The sequence below is a fragment of the Rhinopithecus bieti genome, unplaced genomic scaffold (genome assembly GCF_001698545.2).
Source record: "Rhinopithecus bieti isolate Rb0 unplaced genomic scaffold, ASM169854v2 scaffold_25940, whole genome shotgun sequence".
NCBI classification, from domain to species: Eukaryota; Metazoa; Chordata; class Mammalia; order Primates; family Cercopithecidae; genus Rhinopithecus; species Rhinopithecus bieti.
In genome coordinates, this window is record NW_016811810.1 from 1,163,670 (window position 1) to 1,184,725 (window position 21,056).

Sequence of the window (21,056 nt, forward strand, 5' to 3'; positions counted from 1 at the left end):
CAGGATGGTCTCGAACTCCTGACCTCGTGATCCGCCCGTCTCGGCCTCCCAAAGTGCTGGGATTACAGGCTTGAGCCACCGCGCCCGGCCCTGAGTATATATTCTAAATGAATCTCTGCTGCTCCTAGAAGCATGCACACACAGTGCAGACTCCAAGCTGCCTAGCTAAGGCTAAAATAACTGAACAGAGATTTGCACTGCTGCTCACAGTGGAAAGAAGATCTGCTACCTACCTATCAGCCACAATGTCTAGGATATAATCTAACACTTCTTGATATACAAAAAAACATAAAAATGTGACCCATTCTCAAGAGGAGAAAAAATTTAAAGGAGACTGACTCTACAAATGACTCAGATGTTGAAATTAGCAATGATTTAAAAGAAGCTATTATATTCAAGGGCATAAAAGAAAATTTATTCATAATGGATGACAGGAAATGTTAGCAGAGAAATAGAATACAAAAAAAAAAAAAAAAAAGCCAAACAGAAATTCTATTACCAAAAAATACAGTATATGAAATAAAATCTCCATTGGATGAAGTGATCAGTAGATAGGGATGACAGAAAAGGAGTTAGGGTACCTGAAGGTGAGTGAATAAAAATGATCCAATCTGAAATGGGGAAGGTCAGGAATGGGTTGAGGAGGAAGAGCAAGGGGAAGAGAAGGTGACAACGAGAGCTTCTGGGACTTGGCCTGAAGGACACCATCAGAAGTCTTAACACATATGCAACTGGAATCTCAGAAGAGAGGGAAAACAGAACAGAAAAATATATCTGAAGAAATAATGATCTAAGTTTTTCTAAATTTTATAAAGGATATGTTTATAGATTCAACCTTTTGAATCAGCAAATCCTAAACACAACTGACATTAAGAAAACCACACCCAAGCACATCCTACTTAAACTGTTGAAAAATCAAAGAAAGAAAATCATGGAAACTGCCAGAGAAAAATGACACACTGCATACAAAGTAACAACTGTATGACCAGTGACTTCTCATTAAACGTAACAGGGCAGAAGACAGTAAAAGAACATCTTTAAGGTGCTGGGAAAAAAAAAAATTACAACTCTGTTAACCTGAAATTCCTATCAACAAAGTTAAGTTCAACTCATTTTTAGATAATATACAACTAATAGAATTCACCACCAACTGATGTGCACCACAAGAAATGCTAAAAAAAATTCTTCATCTGATGGGAAACCAAATGGAAATAAGTTCTTCAATAAGAATGGAGCACTGTACGAAGTTAAATATGGAAGAGTTTCCTTACTTTCTTTAAAATGGTATTTAAGACAAAAATCATAATCTAATTTTGTGGGGTTAATGGCATATGTGAATGTAAGATACATGACAACTTCAGCATAATGGACCAAGGTAGTGGTGGTAAATGGACATTCCTGCTGGCAAAGTTTCTACATTTTATATGAAGTACAATGATTAACTCTAAGTAAACTATGAAAAGTTAAGATGTACAGTGTAATTCCCAGAGCAAGCACTAAAAACATAATACAAAAGGTATTGCTAAAATGCAAGTCTGAGAAAAAAATTAAGGCAGAGAAAGAGAGGTAGATGTTAAGTTATTGGTTTCAAAGTGCCAAATTGTGCAAAGACAGTACTACGATAGAGATGTGTGGGTAAGAACCAATGAGGGGTAAGAATTATTGTTAGACATGAAGCAGCTAAGATATAATTTTCAGTAGAAACAATTTACATTTTACATTAAATTCCTATTAAATTCAGATTTGCAGTTTGCTTTTTATCACTGGGAAGACTGAGGGCCAAAACAGAACACAAACAAAAAAACTCCTAAAGTTCACACGTTGTGAACATTTTAACTGTACATAGCTATAATTGTGAAACAGATTACTCTTCTAGATAATATCTAGACTCAACAGCATAGCAATGCAAAAAAAAAAAAAAAAAAAATACTGGTATAATGACTAAAGAGGAATTGAGACACCACCTTTGAAAGGAATTTTGGAAGCAAATACAAAATCACTTAAAAAAAAACACACAGTAGTACAAGCAATTTCATGTCATTAATCAAACCTAGGACTTCTAATTTAAAATTCATGTTGTGGGATAAGTGAAGAATCCAAAACAGGTTAAACATGTTTAAGATGCTGTTCACAGATTAATACTTTAAAATTCATTAAAATTCATATATCTATAATACATCTATAAAACATCAAAAAGATGTGCTTGATATTTTGATACCAAGTATCTTGGTATTCTTATTATCTGAATAATAAGAATAGCTAACACTCATTCAAAACTCATAAGAACCCTAGAAAGTAGCTACTGAGTAGAAAGAGTACTACACTTTTCAGAAAAGTAGAGAAAGAAGGCCGGGCACAGTGGCTCACACCTGTAATCCCAGCACTTTTGGAGGCCCAGGAGGGTGGATCACTTGAGGTCAGGAGTTCAGGACCAGCCTGGCCAACACGGCGAAACTCTGTCTCTACTAAAAATACAAAAAAAATTAGCCCGGCACAGTGGTGCACGCCTGTAATCTCAGCTACTCGGGAGGGTGAGGCAAGAGAACTCCTTGAACCAGGGAGGTGGAGGTTGCAGTGAGCAGAGATTGCACCACAGCACTCCAGCCTGGATGACAGTGCGAGATTCCGTCTCAAAAAAAAAAAAAAGAAAGAAAAGAAAAGCTAAAGATGTTTCCCAAGGATGGTAAAGCGGTGGGGCCAGGATTCAAAGTGAGATCTGTCATTCCAAAGCTCGTAATTCTGCACAATTCTGTTACTGGTTACCTTAAAATTAAATACAAGTAACTATATATTTTTAAGGATGTTTAACTATAACTGAAAACTCTTCTGTACTCTAAGATTGCCAGGTCCCTTCTGGATTTTCAAGGAAAGCTTTGTTGTTACTACTTCCTACTTCTAAATTAGCTAACACAGTGTGTGTGCTTAACCATGAGCAATGGACATGGATTATTTATTTATTTATCTGTTTGTTTGAGACAGAGTTTCGCTCTTGTTGCCCAGGCTGGAGTGCAGTGGCACGATCTCGGCTCACTGCAACCTCTGCCTCCTGAGTTCATGCGATTCTCCTGCCTCAGCCTCCTGAGTAGCTGGGATTCACAGGCATCTGCCACCATGCCTGGCTATTTTTTTGTATTTTTAGTAGAGATGAGGTTTCACCATGTTGGCCAGGCTGGTCTTGAACTCCTGACCTCAGGCCTCGGCCTCCCAAAGTGCTGGGATTACAAGTGTGAGCCACTGAGACTGGCCAGATCTTGAGAATATGGGTAGTATATTTGTGATCTTGCTCTTACAAGGGAGGCTTAGTAACTTGCCCAAGGCCACACAATATTTTAAACATTTTTTGAAAAACTATACACGCACACATGCCCATTTACTCTCAAGGTGTTGCTATAATAGCTTGAACTGGCGGTCTCGCAGATCAACTGAAATAGTTTGAGTTCCTTAGATGCCTTGCAGCTTCACTTAGGTATGATACTGAGAAGTGATATGAAAAAAAAGTAAGAAAATCTGTCTGCACCCATGCTGAGCTAAGCTATAGCCCTGACCAACATTCTCCCAAAGGCTGGTTTTGTTTGATAAAGTTAAGAAGCAAAACATGACAGCACATGGTTAAGACAAACAACTACAAATCAAAAACCAAAAGAAACATACACACACAAAATCAAAACAAAAACCCCCAAACAAAAACTTCCAACACCCCCCAGCTGGAGTGAAAGCTCTGTATACAAGCAATTCCCAGCAGGCTCTCTGGATAACACTGTGCCATGGTTTGGCTCTGATCTGCTTGAAGTCAACTCTAGGTGACTTGTTCAAAACTTCCCAACCTGCTCCCCAATGTCTGTGAAATTATCGTGTTCCACAGCAGCAAAATACAACACACTCAAAATATGCCAATAAAACAAGTAAAACCAGTAAGAAAATACTTTGAAAGTACACAAGGAAGCCCTGTCCCCCTCAAAGCTTGTGGGTAGGGCCTCTGTGTATCTGCTAATGATGCTGCCATTCCTTTTAAGGACTTTGGTTGATACTCAAACAATGTAAGAAAACCAGCTGCAGGAATCCTCTGTAATAGTATTTTTTTTCTTTCTTTTTCCTTTTTAACTAACCAATATTAACAACCTGCTCACCAGTCCAAATCATAAAATGGCAGGCACACCTAATGACTCTAGCCAATAAACATCAAGGCAGTCAGTAAAGCATGACAGCTCATAGCTCAAGCTCTGGACTCAGGTGAATTCCAGCTCTGTGTCCTTCTGTTAGGTGCCTAACCACACAGTTTCAGTCTCCTCATCATCGTAAACTGATGATGAAGATACTACCTGTATGTCCCAGGACTGTGAGAATTAAGGTGAAATAGTGTAAAAAAGTTCATGGCACAACGCCTGCCAACAGAAATTGTTCTGTAATTACTAGCTATTTCAATGTTATAACTAGAAGAGCTAACTGTAGAGGATGGAGACTTGCTATCAATGCACATGGTGCTGGTTCTAAAAATATTCCTCAAGAGCTCAATGATGGAAGACCAGTTCAAAATCAGGGACTGCTTTCCAAGGTGATACTTAAAAGACTGGTGTTCTTTAGAACATAAAGCATCAGGTAAATCTGTTTACATACCACTTACTATATCATCTAATTTACAGAGCAGTATTCTTGATAGCCCCAAATTAGAAGTATACAAATTTTCACCAACAGTGGAATGAACTATAGTATATTCACAAATGGAACACTATAAAACAATGAGAACTGAGTATAACTACATGAATAATATGGATTAATCCCACAGACTGTTGAGTAAAATAAATTATATATATATGAAGTAAGTACTGACTGATACCATTTACATCATGTTCAAAAACAAGCAGAACCAATCTATAGTCAAGATAGAGATTACCCTTGGAGGGTGAACAGTGATTGGAAAGGGGTATGTGGAAGATTTCTGGGATGCTGGTAGTACTTTCATTTTGGATGCTGGTGACACACTGTATCCAACTGGTGGAAATCCAGTAGTAAGCTGTCCTTCTTGGTGTGTTTATTAAACATCAATAAAAGTTTTAAAATATACAAAATCATAACACAAAATTTTAAAGTGATAATTTTGTTTACTGCCCTAATTTGCCTAAAATATATTTAAGAATTTTAATATTAACCTAAAATATTTTTCTAATCTGAGATAAAGCTGATGTTCTTTTGTAAAATAGTGATACCAACACCTTAGTCAAGAAGAGTACTGTTGGGACATATATATTTTGAACATACCCTGCAAAAAAGGCATACTAAAGCCTGTTTTATTATGGTTTCCCTGGTCATAGTACCTAACAAAGATTATTAACTGAATTTAACCAGGAGTTACCATGGCCCTTTTTTTTTTTTTTTTTTTTTGAGGAACAAAGTCTAAGCTCCGTCCTCCAGGCCTTGGAGTGCAATGGCCCCAACGATCTTCAGCTCACTGCAACCTCCCCCTCCCCACGGTTCCAAAGCAAATTCTCTTGCCTCAAGCCTCCCCTCCCTGAGAGCTGGGATTACAGGTGCCCCCTGCCCCAACCATGCCCCAGCTTAATTTTTTGTAATTTTTAGTAAGAAGACCCATCGGGGTTTCACCATGTTGGCCAAGGCCCTTGTCTCGAACTCCCTGACCTCCAGGGTGATCCGCCACCTTGGCCCCAAAAGTGCTGGGAATTACAGGAAGGTGAGCCCAACCGCGCCCCCGGGCAAATGACTTTTCACTCAAAAAATACTTAGTGCGCTCTTATGACCTGACAGTCATAAAGCACAAAAATGCTAAAGTATGCATTATAAGAAAATTTCACTATCGATCAATTAAAGGTATTCCTACTGAGGAATTTTTTATACTTGATAACAGACCACTTGCAGGTTAATCTCATTCTACTTCTCAATGAATTAATACCTATGAATAAGTAAACAGGATGTAGGAAGGACAGGTTTCTAGAGTCACAGACATCACCTCATCAAAGTATGACCAAGGTGATTTTCCTGTGAGTTTGCCCAACAGGTTCCATACCAAAAATCACTTCTCAACTAATATAGTCAAAAACAAATATACAAGGCTGTGCATGGTGGCTCATGCCTGCAATCTCAGCACTTTGAAAGGCCAAGGTGGGCGGACTGCTTGAGCTCAGGAGTTTGAGACCAGCCTGGGCAACATGGCGAAACCCCATCTCTACCAAAAATACAAAAAATTAGCTGGGTGTGGTGGTGTGGTGTGCACGCCTGTAGTCTGAGCTACTCGGGAGCTCAGGTGGGAGAATCACTTGAGCATGGGAGGTGGAGGTTGCAGGCAGCAGAGATGCTGGGAGACCCCGCCTCAACAAAATAAAATACACACACATACACTCCAGTTAAAGATAAGGGGAATCCCACAGTAATTTGAGTCTACTTGCAAATATTCTTTCGAGGTAGGGAAGGAGAATTCTTTCGAGGTCAAGAAGAAGATGGGATTTGGGAAACATTTTTAACTACCATGGTTTTAACTATCAAAGGGCTATCCAAACTTATTTTTTGTTAAAATTCTGGAAATAATAAAATTTTGAAAAAATTAGTAACCTATTTAGTTATTGTGATATATTGTTATATCTAAATGTTCAAGTAAGCAATTACATTATATAGTTACATTTTATAATATAAAATGGTGGCCTATTTGGTAGCCCAATTATATATGTTCAAAACGCAAAGTTAAACACCATTTCTAAAACAGAACAATGCAGAATGAATGAATGCTGAATTACCTGTGCTAGTAGTATATAAGAAGATATCCATAAATTATACTACAGGTACATATTTAAAGTAATTATATGTAGTTCTAAAAATATGTATTGGATACTTTTTGGAGACAATTTACCTTAGTGGAGCATTCCCTAATGTTAAGAATCACTCATATGTTCTAAGCCTTGAACTCAGTGCCTGGGTGACCCTTTCTGTATCTAGCTAGCTAAGTTCCTGGCCTGGAGGTTCAGGCAACACCGAGGTGAGTATGACCATCCCTGTCCTCAAGGAGCTTCAGTCTAGTAGGGGATGAGACATACTAGACTGTGAGCTCCTCGAGGGCAGGAAAAGTGTTTTAGTCATCTTTGCCCCAGTGACTAGCACCAGGTTCAGCTACTGTAGGTGCTCAACAGTGTTTATCGAACTGAATTGAACACGGGTTGCAGCCATCTACGGCAGCATAGGGTAAGCCTGATAAGAACAAAGAGCTTTGGAGACTCAGAGGGTGGAGGCTAGTCAGCTGTGAAGTCACAGAAGACCCAGTGCATGAAAGAAGCCGAGAAAGATGGGTAGGATCTCCCCAAGTGAAGGAGGAGGCATTCTGGGCTGAGAGGAGGGTTAGTTTAGCTACCATGTGTGAAAGGGATGGGAAGACAATCTCAATCTCAGGCCATAATGAAATGAGGCCTAAATGTTACCGTGGAAGCCTTTAACCAAACATAAAAGGTGACAAAACCCCACTGAAAGTTGTTTTGACCAGGGGAGTTATTTTTCCAGTGACAGTTCAGGAAGATTGACTAAGCTGGTCATGCCAGATGGGAGAAGAGCGCAGGATGGAGGATGGGGGGTGTGCACAAGGAGTGAAGCATGACTCCAAGATGGTGTCGAAGATAAAGGCACTATTCCAACCTGGAGGAAGTGAGGAGGAAGGGCTGGCTTAGAGGAGAATGTAACAGCTTTGCTTTCTGAATAAACATGATGCCCAGCCAGCAATTTAAAATGTAAGTTTGGGACTTGAGAAAAGGGCAGGACCAGAACTACAGACAGAGAGAGGTGAGAAGCAAAGCCGTGTGAATGGGTCAGACATCTAGGAAGAGTAATGAGAGAAAATGGGAGAAAATAAGAGGCTGAGAACAGAAATTCAGTTAATACTCATAGTAATGGTGTAGAGATGGCAAGTCAGTGAGGTACAAAGATATGCCAGGGAGGTAGGGTGATAGAACTGGTATCAGAGAGGAATAATGTCAAGGACAGAAACTGTCAAATCCTGAGGAAAGATCAAGGAGGAACAAATAGGAGCAAAACATGCAATAAAGCATGTCCAAAAACCAGCTGTAAAAGTGAGAATAGGCAGTTAAGTTATATGAGAATTAATTAAGGAACTGAAGATTTTTGGCTAGAAGAAGCTAAGAGGAGGTAAGGAAGCTGTTTAGAATTACCCTGAAGGCCTATCGTGTGAAACGCAGAGTAGGGTTGCTCTATGGGGCCTTGAAAAGTAGAACCAGGTCAGCGCGTGAGAGTTATGGCGACGGAGACCAAGAGTGTGGCTGGTCTTTCCGATGTGGTGCTCACTGTATTGTAATAACCGGTGATACCTCGGTCTCCTCCACCAGACTTTAAACTCTCTGGGGACAGGGATTGGGTCTTGTTCACTGTTGAACCCACAGAACCTAGCTTAGAATAACAAAGGTGCTTAGCAAACATTTTCAGACTGGATGAATCCTTTGTGCTTCTACTTATGGGTCTTAATTCTTCTTTGAAATACTCTCCTTAAAAGGAATCCTGTCTAGCAGGTTGAACAGCTTTAACATGTGGAGAGAAGGTTGGGCTAGATGGTGAAAGCCTGGACTCTGTAGTTGATGATTTTTAGGAAAAAGACTAGAATACAGCACGAAAAACAAACCCATAACACATAAAATCGAGGAAGTCCCCAAGTGTGAAAACAGGTAACACAGCACACATTGAACCATGGTATTGTTTATATAATAAACCTTCTCATGCCTATGTGTTATATTACAATATCTTGTTTATTACAGTATTAAGTCTCATTCTAGATTCCAATTCAATTCAATTCAACAAATGTTTATTGAGCACTTACATGGTGCCAGGTCCTATGCTTGGCACTGGGTCTACAGAAATCAGTAAGATACAATGATGCCTGTCAAGAGCTCTGAGTATAGCTGGGGACACAGACAAGCAAACAAGAACCTCTCCAGGCCAGGCAACAGGGTAGAGTATGCACATGCTTCTCTGAGGGATTCAGCACATTAATGTCCCCGCGTGCTTCCTCCAGGGGTTTAACAGTACCTGGCACAAAGTAGGAGCCACAAAACGGCACCTGAACAAGCAATGGATGTTTTAAATATAAAAACAGAAGTATTGAAAAGGTGCCAAAGGAATAACTATCTCTTTCGGGGCAGGGGTGATTAGGAAGGCCTCCTGAAGCAGGTAACATCTGAGCTGGGTTCTGAAAACCGAATAAAAGTTTACAGGTGGCAAAGGTCAGGAAAGGGATTTCTGGGAGTGAAGACAGCATGTGAAAAGGCAGTGAGCTGTGTTAGGAGAATTATAAGTAGGTATTGCTGGATCACAAAGTGTGAGGGAGATAGAGATGGAGGGTTGTGTTAGATGAGATGAGTGAGGTAACTAGGGACTAACTTATTATGGGTCTTGCAAGCCATGCTAAGTCAGAAGCTAGGGGAGAGAGATTTGACCATAATTGGAGCTTTATTAAAATTTTAAAGATACAATTTACTTAAGACCCTAGCAAGGTAAAAAGAAATGCAAATCAATTTTAGAAGTAATTGCATTTGAACGAAAAATAGTTCGGCCTTAGATATACTGATGTAATGACCTTAAAATGCTATTACTGCAAGGAGGAGAAGCAGCATAATCTGCCCCCACCCCCAGGCCCTCTCTCCCGCCAACTCCTACCTGAGCTGAGCTTTAAGTTCAGTAAACCTGGGCCGCCTGCTGGGGTCATAGGCCCAGCATTTCGTCATAAGGCTGTAGAGGGTAGGAGGACAATTTGGAGGCATTGGTAATCTTTCCCCATTTTCAATTCGACCGATCACATCATTGTTCTTCACTCCTTGAAAAGGCTTCACACCATGCATCAGTATCTCCCACATACACACACCTGTCAAGTGGGAATGAAAACACAACAGTGAGCTCAGTATGAAGACTGTAACTCCCAGGTTCCAAGAAAATCGTTTTTCTAGGCACTAGAGTACCAGCTGGGAGGTAATGGGCAAGTTATCTACCAAAGCAGCATTATGTTCACGCTAGTATAAAGTAAGAATAACCTAATGATTTGATATGATGTAAAGAATGAAATGTTAAATTATTATCAAGGAAAATGCTATAAATTTTCTCAGTGTATTTCTCTAGAAATCCTCTATTAGAAAATTGCCCACTAGCTACAGTGGTGCTTCGTGGCTTAATGAACTCGTTCAGGAAACGCTGAATTTTAATCCGCCCCACTTCAGTCTCACCTGTTTATAATTAGAGCCGCTGACCTGAGGTCCAATAAAGAAAATACTAGTGTAAGTCTTATGCTTTTGGAAAACTAAGATTCCTTAAAAAGTTTCCCTTAACAAGGCTGGCCTCTTCTTGTCTAGAGTGCATAAAGGCATCATTATCTGCTTGATTCATGGACTGGTCACTGTTTTCCCCCAGGAAAGATGTGAACTTCTTTGGGCTTCAAGTCATCTTGCCTATAAATGCCACAGTGTGACCGCAAAAAGTTTACTTGCATTCTACCCTTGGGAAATCCAATACTTTCTCAGTATCTTCTGAATAATCCTTAAAAATTCACCTTTAGGATGGGATAAAGAAAATGTAGTACATATATGCCATGTAATACTATGCAGGCATCAAAGAATGAAACCATGGCCTTTGCAGCACCACAGAAACAACTGAAAGTCATGTATCCGAAGTGAATTAATGCAGAAACAGAAAGCCAAACACTGCATGTTCTCACTTATAAGAGGGAGCTAAACACTGGATACATACGGACATGAAGATGGAAACAACAGGCACTGGGAAATAAAAGACCAGGGGGGAAACGAGGTCAGTAATGGTTGAAAAACTACCCATTGGGCACTATGTTCACTATTTGGGTGATAGGTTCCTCTGAAGCCCAAACCTTAGGACTGTGCAACATATCCATGTAACAAACCTGCACATGGACCCTCTGAATCTAAAATTAAAAAATAAAAATAAAAAATTCACCTTTAAAACAAACAAGAAACGTAAAACTGGCAATGAACATACAATGCAATGGGAAGGAAATGGAGAGAACTGGTGGTGTAAAGGATGGATGTTTTCTCCTAGTGCCTTATCATCACTGCTCTGCACTTGGTTATTCTGGGCTTCTTGCTACCTGTGGAACACACCAAAAACATCCCTTTACCTTCCTCACAAGCTCTCTTCTTTGTAGGTACATTTGTAATGTAGTTCTTTATAATGCTTTTCTTCTGGGAAAAGTTTCTGTCATTTCAAATCTACTTCTATCACAAAACAATGTACAACTGATGCCTTGAAGAAAGGAACTGTGACTTTATTTTTGCATCTTTAGAACCTAGAATGAAATCTGCCTCAAAGGAAGCAAGGCATATTACCATCTTGATGTGAATTAGATTCTGAACTTAGCCAAGAACTCAAGAATTTCAATGTAAAGAGTATCTGACAAACATAATGCCTTAGTACTGCTTTTCTCACAAGAAGTTACAACAATATTATCAGTAGTAGCAACACTGGGTATCATTTCTGGAGAACTTAATGTGTTCCTGGCACATTTCTTAGACATTTTACAAATACATGTATTTTTGAGACAAAGTCTCCATCACAGCTCACTGCAGCCTCCACTTCCCAGGTTCAAGTGATGCTCTCACCTCAGCCTCCTGAGTAGCTGAAACTATCGGCACATGCAACCCAAACCAGCTAATTTTTGTATTTTTTGAAGAGATGGGGTCTTGCTATGTTGCCCAGGCTGGTCTTGAACTCCTGGGTTAAAAGTGATCCTTCCTCCTTGGCCTCCCAAAATACTAAGAATGAGGCCACCATGCCCAGCCTCATATATTAACCCTTAATCCTCACAATAACCTTATGTTTCTTTAAATATTGCATTATATCACATTTGACAAAAATCACATCCACTGATTATAGGAAACATCATCACTTTATAGGATCAAAAAAGGGAGAAGAATGCTGAAAACTAAAGTGTGATACAATTCTTTCTTCCCTCTTAGAATTTTTATTTTATTCTTATCAAAAGAGCTCTTTTAAAGTCATTCAGACATTACAGTAACAATATTAACAAAACAAAGTCCACATGAGTACAAGCAAGTACAACTACATTAAAAAATGCCTCCAATTATTACCGACTGTAAAATGCCACTGATTTTAAGATACACTCCAGTTCTAGAAATGTTAACATGTAAAAAAATAGGCATCTTAGAAGTTTTGAAACATGAAATTTCTCTGAAAAGGTAAGTTACTTGCTCTGTGGATTACAGAGCTAATAATCAAGGCCTTGGGATTTGAACCACATCAATTGGACTTCAGAGCTTTTTCTAATCATGTCATGCCGTATCCTGTTCTATTTGAAAGATCCTTCCTCTACCTAGTTATCTATTGGGACATTAAACGATGATTAAGAATCAACAGTAAGTAAACAGAAGAAAAAAATAAGAACACATACTTGATCAAGTTATTTTTATTTATAAGAGGAAAAAAGGTACATAATCTTAACAGGGCATCTCCTCCAAAGTAGTTTCTAATTCAGCAGAGATAACACGTCCACAAGCCTATTCACAGAATCAACATGAGTGTTATGGCAAAGAAAGGAAGTGTAGGAAATGTACAGAAAGGAAGAGCAAGGCTTCAAGGACATTCAGGTGGACCTTGAGGGTTAGGCAGGATTTCAACTGGAAGAAGAAGGTAGAAGGATAAGGCATTCTGGGTAGAAGGAATAACACCAAGAAAAATGGAAAGTGGGGTCGAGGGAAGAGCCATTCATGTGAAAAACAGTGAGTAATTTTAAAATGTGGATAAAGTATTTTAAATAAGTAGCAAAGAATAGATGAGAGCCACACTTTTACACCAGCTAGAAGGAATTGCAATTACCACAGAGCAGGAGAATGATGACCTTACAGCAGGTGGGGAAGAACAAATGAGATTATCAAAAAAGCAGAAGCTACAGAAAATAAAGGATCAAACTTCCAAGTCTTGAGATAGGTTAGGAAGGAGCTTGGACCCCAGAATAAAGAGACAAGGTAGAATTTTAGATACTCAGGGTTGGAGGGGCCAGGTGTTTACTGTTTAATGTCATTCATATGAAAAGAATGAATTAGACGGCAAAGGGAGAGAGAGAAAAGAAAGAAGGAAATGAGCAAAATATCCCCCCTTTGAGGAAAGAAGAGACAGCAATGGGGAACAGAAAGGAAGAGTGATGGAAGGAGCTGAGCAATCAGAACTGTGGACCCTTATGGAAGCTGTGCCCAGAAGCTGATGCACAGTAGATGCCAGGCTAATTATTGTCAAATTAATCAAAAGAAGTCTGATGAGGAGATGATCAGGTTAGGGAAGGCAAATCAACCTACATATTCCAAAGAGAGATTTTTTTTTTTTTGGTATAACATATGAAAATATAATTTTTAAATATAACAAAACTTTTAAGAATACTCACCAAACATCCATACGTCACTAGCTGAGGTAAAACGTCGAAAATTGATTGACTCTGGAGCCATCCATTTAATAGGCAATTTTCCTTTGGAAGCTAGAAGATTAATTTTAGAAAATAAATTTTCCTTGTTATCTGCTTAAGAATCTAACAGAGCTAGCTGAGATTTTCAGTATCAAAGGAAAAAGCTTTAACTATTTGACCCCTTGAATCTTCCATTTCTTTGGGAGAACTACTTTTCACTTCCTTTATGTTTTGAGGTCACTTAGGGGTGAGGAATGGTTAGATGGTAGATAAATAAAATACTAATGTCCTTCTCTCTATAGAGAGGCAAAGAACAGGGAGGGAGAGCAAACCCCAATTTACCAGGGGTTTAGGTGCAGGTATTAGGTGCAGCTCCGTTTTGTAAGATTCCACAGTTTACAGAAGAGATACTTATCTGTAGCTTAGAATGCTTGCTATACACATATCCTGCTAATAATAAATAATATATAGTCGATCCTCAGTGGTGGCAGTTAATGTTATATAAAGTTGTTACAAACACAGAACCACTGCTCTCAGGAGAAATATGCACACATATATTCGTATCTCACAAAGATTACAATCTTAACTCATGAAACAACTCATTCTGGTAGGTTATATTTCCTTTAGAAAAGAACGCTCAGATGTGTTAAGTGACTTGCCCAAGACTGCCCCACTAACAGGTACCAGAGTTGGAATTCAAACCTCTCCAACCACCAGAGCCTGAGCTGCTGGCTCTGCCCTGTGCCGTTCCCTCCCAGCCCTGACCCTGTCTTCCCACCTCTGGCTGCGACAGAAGGGAGAGACTGCGGCCTTGCTGAACCTCAGCTGCATATTTCGGTATTAGGGAATACTCCATTTTTTTGATGCTCTGTGCATGTCCTCAAATGACTATGAAAGCACCTTGAGTATTGATTTTGGGAATTACAAACATATGTTAGCCACTAGGTGAACGCACCAACGCAGACTCCACAAATAATCAGGCATGTGAGGAGCAGGAAGGGGCAATGGGATGAGAAGGACTTCTCTAGGGAAGCCTGAAATCAGCTCCCTTTTCAGACCTAAACGTTTTCTTTGTGCCACAAAGGTAAGTCACTCAAAACCTTAGTAAACATTTCCTCAACTGCTGAGTTCTCAAGATGAACAATCCCGAGTCCTTTTCTTCAAAGAATTCTCATTCTAAAAGGCAGACAGAAGTATACTCAAATTTGGTACAAGGTGTAACAGAGATAGTGAATGCATGTCAAGTGTCCTGAAAGTGGAGAGGAAACAGTGACTGAGAGGATGACCAGGGAAGGCTGCAGGGAGAGGATGTAAGAGCAGAAGGGGTTGGTCAAGGGAGCAGGGCACAGAAACAGCACCCTGATTCAGAAAAGCATGGAGCATGAGCAGCTGGGCTCTGCCAGCATGTCAAGGGTCTGGACTTTCTTCTGTAAGCAATGAGTTGCCTCTGAAGACTATCAGAATTCCTAGAAAGAGGAGCATTTTGAAGAACTTCTATTTGGAGTTTGCACTTATTTCTATAGCCTAATGGAATGTATACTTATTAACCTTTCTGAGAAGATATTTGTGTGAATTTGTCAACTGCCTGTTCAAAACGCTGTTTGAATTATACGAAAATTTGGACATCATACTACTTGGAATTTAGTTCTTTATTGGAATTCTAGGACTTGGGACAGTTAAGATCAAAGCTGGATATAAAATGTATTTAAAAATAGTGAAAAGTTGACTTCATCTTTTTTAAGTTAAATGACTAAATAATTACAATGAATAAACAACTGATCTTCTTTTCACATATCAAAGGATCATTTAAAAACAGTGACAGGTAGCTGGGCACAGTGGCTCATGCCTGTAATCCCAGCACTTTGGGAGGCCAAGGTGGGAAGATCACTTGAGCCCATGAGTTCAAGACCAACCTAGGCAACAAAGTGAGACCTAATCTCTACAAAAAAATTTAAAAATTGGCTGGGCATGGTGGCGTGTGCCTGTGGTCCCAACTACTCAGGAGGCTGAGGCAGGAGGATGACTTGAGCCCAGGAGGTTGAGGCTGCAGTGACTTGTGCTCATGCCACTGCACTCCAGCCTGGGTGGCTGAACGAGACTCTGTCATAAAAAATTTTAATTTAAAAAATTAGGCCGGGTGTAGTGGCTCACGTCTGTAATTCCAGCACTTTGGGAGGCCAAGGTGGGCAGATCACGAGGTAAGGAGATCAAGACCATCCTGGCTAATACGGTGAAACCGTCTCTACTAAACATACAAAAAATTAGCCGGGTGTGGTCGTGGGCGCCTGTAGTCCCAGCTACTCGGGAGGCTGAGGCAGGAGAATGGCATGAACCCAGGAGGTGGAGCTTGCAGTAAGCCCAGATAGCGCCACTGCACTCCAGACTGGGTGACAGAGCGAGATTCTGTCTCAAAATAAAATAAAATAAAATTAAAATGAATTTTAAAATAAAATAGTGACAGGTAATAATATATAGAAGATATATGGAAAGAAAATAGTTATGAGATTAAAATTAGAGACTAGCTTTGCATGTAAAAATCTGGGTTCATTTTGTTGCAATATAAAAATCAAATACCCTAAGAAACTAGCCTTTGTAAAATGGTAGTCATAATTAGCAGTATTAATAGCACAATATGGATTTATCTAAACCTTAAAGTTCTAGGAATATGAAAACATTATTCAGAAAAATATTAGTTCAGTAATAATTTGAAGAACCAATTCAATGTGATTCCAAGATTGGCAAAATTAAAGACAACTGACATAAGCTAGATTTCAGTTAAAAAAAACTAACGGAGGCTGGGCCCGATGGTTCATGCCTGTAATCCCAGCACTTTGTGAGGTGGAGGTAGGAGAATAGCTTCAGCCCAGGAGTTTGATCAAAGACCAGCCTAGGCAACATGGCAAAACCCCATCTCTACAAAAAATTAGCCAGGCATGGTGGCGCATGCCTGTAGTACCAGCAATTTGGGAGGCTAAGGTGGGCGGGCTTCTTGAGCTCAGGAGGTCAAGGCTGTAGTGAGCAATGTTTGCGCCATTGCACTCCAGCCTGAGTAACAATGCGAGACCCTGTCTCAAAACAAGCAAACAAACAAACATCCCACCAAACTAATGGATCCAAGGTGCTGAAGTTAGCAGCCTGCATATCTTTAAGTCAGATCCCCTTCACTGAGGCAATCGATACAACCAGCCGCACCTGGTTTAAGATGATGGCGTGTCTACTGATTGAAAGACATTTGAGCTGATCTGAATTTCTGGCTATTACAGATACAACTGCAACGAACATTTGAGTATGGTTTTGTGTACAAATTTTTGTTTCTTCAGAAGAAATATCCAGATATGCAATTCCTGGGTCATATAATACTTGTATGCTTAATTTTTAAAGAATTTGCCAAACTCTCTTCCAGAATGCCTCTACCATTTTACATTCCCAGCAGCAATTTAGTTTCTCTGCATCTTCGCCAGCATATTCTTTAACAACTGACAGGTATGTACTGTAATCTCATTGTGTTCTGAATTTGCATTTTCCTAATGGAAATTAGGATGTGGAACATCTACATCTTCACCTGCTTATGTGCAATCCATATATCCTCTTCACTGAAATGTCCCTTCCTATTTTTTTTGCCGATTTCTAAGTGCATTCATTTTTTACTACGTTTTAAGAGTTCCTTTTATATTCTAGATAATAGCTTTGTCAGATATGTGGCTGGCACACATCTTCTCCTACTCTGCAGCTTCTCTTTTCATCCTTTTAACGGGGTCTTTGGCAGAACAAAAATTTACAATTTTTATGAGGTTCAGTTTATCAACTTTTTCCTTTTATGAATCCTTGTTTCTGGTGTCAAGCCTAAGGATCCCTGGCCTAGCCCTAGATGCCAAATAGTTACTCTTATGTTTTTTTCTAAAAGTTTAATATTTTGTAATTAAGTCCATAATCCACTCTGAGTTAATTTGAAATGGGATTCAGGGGTTTAAATTGAGGTATATTTTTTGCCTAAGGATGTCCAACTGCTCCAGCACCATTACTGAGACGACTGTTGCTTCCTCCATTTACTTGATTTTATATCTCTGTCAAAGATCAGGTAAGCGTATGAGAACATATTGTTTTTAGAAATACGTTAAAGATTCCAAGCCTATTTCTTAGGTACTGCTCTGATTTCTTACCTTTGTAGTAAGTACTATCTTCCATATATCGGGATAATCCAAAGTCTCCTAACTTTACACAATCATTTGAGGACACCAGAACATTCCGAGCAGCAATGTCCCTATTGATAAAGAAGAATTTGAGACAGTAAGACTTAAAATAAGAAAAACAAACCTATAAGCTCATAGATAAAGACATACCAATAGGCACTTTGAAAGACAGCTTATATACAATGCAAGCAGATTATATGATATTTATTATAGGATATATACAATAAATCTCATGTACACACACACACAAAATTTACTTCATATATATTCTTTTTGCCAGATATTTACCCATTAATAAATGATTATTTTGAATGATGGCAAAGTATATTCTAGAATAATGAAAATCCTTATTACTGTTCATAAAACCACATTACCAATTGCATTAACTGATAGACAGTGATATATAACTGGGGCCTACCTATAACACTGCCATTCCTAAAGAGATATCATTAAATAAAAGTTGCCTTCTGAAAACTTTTAAATGATTTTGCTGATGCAGTTGATTTTTTTTAGCGCCTTAGTTTTTGTTTCTTTTTTTTTTTTTTTGGATGAAGTTTGTTTTAATGCCGGATAACAAAACACCAATTCTAATATGATACTTGGCAAACAAATTTTAAGGGTCTTTACTTGCATTCAAACAGAGACTCAGGCTATGAACAGAAATTCCGCAGAATGCTAACAGATGTCACTCATAAGGCTGTGTTGTCCCAGAAAGCTCCAGGACAATATTCGTTTCAGAGACCACTTCCACATGTTCACTGCTCTGCTGCCAAGTACAGGTTCTCTATAGCGTTTGTGTAAGGAATAAGTGACCTGAAAGTATCACAATGTTTTAAACTCCACATGTGTAAAAATCCTGTAACTGTGTATTAACAAGCCCTGGCATCTCACTCTGACAGGACATAATGCAGCATGACTTGCTATTAACTGTGCACAATAGATTCCAATGATACACAGAATACAATTTTGTAGAATTGGTACAAAATGGTACCAAAGGGGTCCCTGGGTCCAAAGACGGTCCAAATGGGTCCCTGTTTCTTGATCACTACTTTTCAGAAGGGAACTTAACAGATTTATGACTGTATCTTACCTGTGTACAAATCTTTTGCTCTCTAGATATGCAAGAGCTGTACTAAGCTGATAGGCATACAAGATCAAAGATGCTAGATCCAAACTGTATTTCCTTACTTGCAAAAATGACCTCAGCTTTTGGAACAACGGCCGAAAGAAAAAAGAAAAAAAGCATTAGTGACAGTGAATTGAAATCAAAACCAAAAAGCTACATTCAACAATAATGCTGTTTTCAATGAATTTTTAATAATATTAGAATGGCTTCAAGTCTCTTCTAATAAAGCATAATAAATGAAACATTTAAACTCTGGATTCAGATTATTTTTTATTTGAAATCCTATCATGAAATTAAAATCTTTTGACTACAGACAAATTTCTTAAAAAATATAGAAAGATATGCTTCAAGAGAATGAATAAAAGCACAGTACAAATTATTGCTAAATAATAATAACTGGAAGAAAAACAATCTAGTTACTATCCAAACAAGGCTAATACACAGTCAGTTTCTCCACTTCAAACCTTACTGCACCTCTGGGAAGATATGAGGATAATGTAATGAGGAGAAAGCAGAGACAAGAAGGAATCTCCTCTCTTATTTCCTTCCCCATGAGGTTTTGGATGCAGAACAGTCATGTTGGGTATTTATCACACTGCACTTACTTGTTCGTGCTACCACTGACACCATTAATAGAGGTAAATGCTAACATGGCAAAGAAAGGCATATACATTTAATACCCTAACTCTAAATGATCGGTGAGAGAAATATTTAGCCATATTTTTTGAGCCAGAAGAATTAGCAAACTCTCCAAAAGCAAAAGCAGAAAAGTACTGTGAACAAGAAATTACACTCAGCACTCCATTTGATTTGGAAATGTAGGGTGGAGGAGGAAGAGATGTTCAGCTGATGAAATCACATGGTGATTCCCCCCGCCGCCCCCCCCAGTGTTTGATTCAGCAGGCCTGGGGTGGGGCACAAGAACTTGTTTAATGAGTTTCCAAGTGTTGGTGATGCACTGATTTGTTTCTGTATTCTGGAGAAAGTGAGAGAGCTATTCACTTGATTACTCACATTTTTTTAAAAATTATACTTTAAGTTCTAGGGTACATGTGCACAACATTTGAATATACATACTGTTACATATGTATACATGTGCCATGTTGGTGTGCTGCACCCATTAACTCGTCATTTACACTAGGTATATCTCCTAATGCTATCCCTCCCCCCTACCCCCACCCAACGACAGGCCCCAGTGTGTGATGCTTCCCACCCTGTGTCCAAGTGTTCTCATTGTTCAGTTCCCACCTAAGAGTGAGAACATGCGGTGTGTGGTTTTCTGTTATTGCAATAGTTTGCTGAGAATGATGGTTTCCAGCTGCATCCGTGTCCCTACAAAGGACATGAACTCATCCTTTCTTATGGCTGCATAGTATTCCATGGCGTACATGCGCCACATTTTCATAATCCAGTCTGTCATTGATGGACATTTGGGTTGGTTCCAAGTCTTTGCTATTGTGAATAGTGCCACAATAAACATACGTGTGCATGTGTCTTTATAGCAGCATGATTTATAATCCTTTGGGTATATATCCAGTAATGGGATGGCTGGGTCAAATGGTATTTCTAGTTCTAGATCCTTGAGGAATCGCCACACTGTCTTCCACAATGGTCGAACTAGTTTACAGTCCCACCAACAGTGCAAAAGTGTTCCTATTTCTCCACATCCTCTCCAGCACCTGTTGTTTCCTGACTTTTTAATGATCACCATTCTAACTGGTATGAGATGGTATCTCATTGTGGTTTTGATTTTCATTTCTCTGATGGCGAGTGATGATGAGTATTTTTTCATGTGTCTGTTGGCTGCATAAATGTCTTCTTTTGAGAAGTGTCTGTTCATATCCTTTGTCCACTTTTTGATGGGGTTGTTTTTTTCTTGTAAATTTGTTAGAGTTCTTCGTAGGTTCTGGATATTAGCCCTTTGTCAGATGAGTAGATTGCAAAATTCTCCCATTCTGTAGGTTGCCTGCACTCTGATGGTAGTTTCTTTTGCTGTGCAGAAGCTCTTTAGTTTAATTAGATCCCATTTGTCAATTTTGGCTTTTCCTGCCATTGCTTTTGGTGTTTTAGACATGAAGTCCTTGCCCATGCCTATGTCCTGAATGGTATTGCCTAGGTTTTCTTCTAGGGTTTTTATGATTTTAGGTCTAACATTTAAGTCTCTAATCCATCTTGAATTAATTTTCATATAAGGTGTAAGGAAGGGATTCAGTTTTAGCTTTCTGCATATGGCTAGCTAGTTTTCCCAGCACCATTTATTAAATAGGGAATCCTTTCCCCATTTCTTGTTTTTGTCAGGTTTGTCAAAGAT

General features: G+C 39.1%; 1 protein-coding gene across 1 annotated transcript in view; it reads right to left on the reverse strand.

Annotated features, from left to right (window-relative positions):
* The window catches only part of PTK2 (protein tyrosine kinase 2), a 368,771-nt gene that overhangs the window by 71,120 nt on the left and 276,595 nt on the right, over window positions 1–21,056 (reverse strand). The window contains exons 22-25 of the mRNA XM_017895110.1: window positions 18,710–18,825; window positions 17,590–17,690; window positions 13,412–13,501; window positions 9,655–9,859 (exon numbers count right to left, since the gene is read on the reverse strand). Coding sequence (XP_017750599.1) covers window positions 9,655–9,859; window positions 13,412–13,501; window positions 17,590–17,690; window positions 18,710–18,825 — 512 coding nt within the window. The remainder of the gene's footprint in view (window positions 1–9,654; window positions 9,860–13,411; window positions 13,502–17,589; window positions 17,691–18,709; window positions 18,826–21,056) is intronic.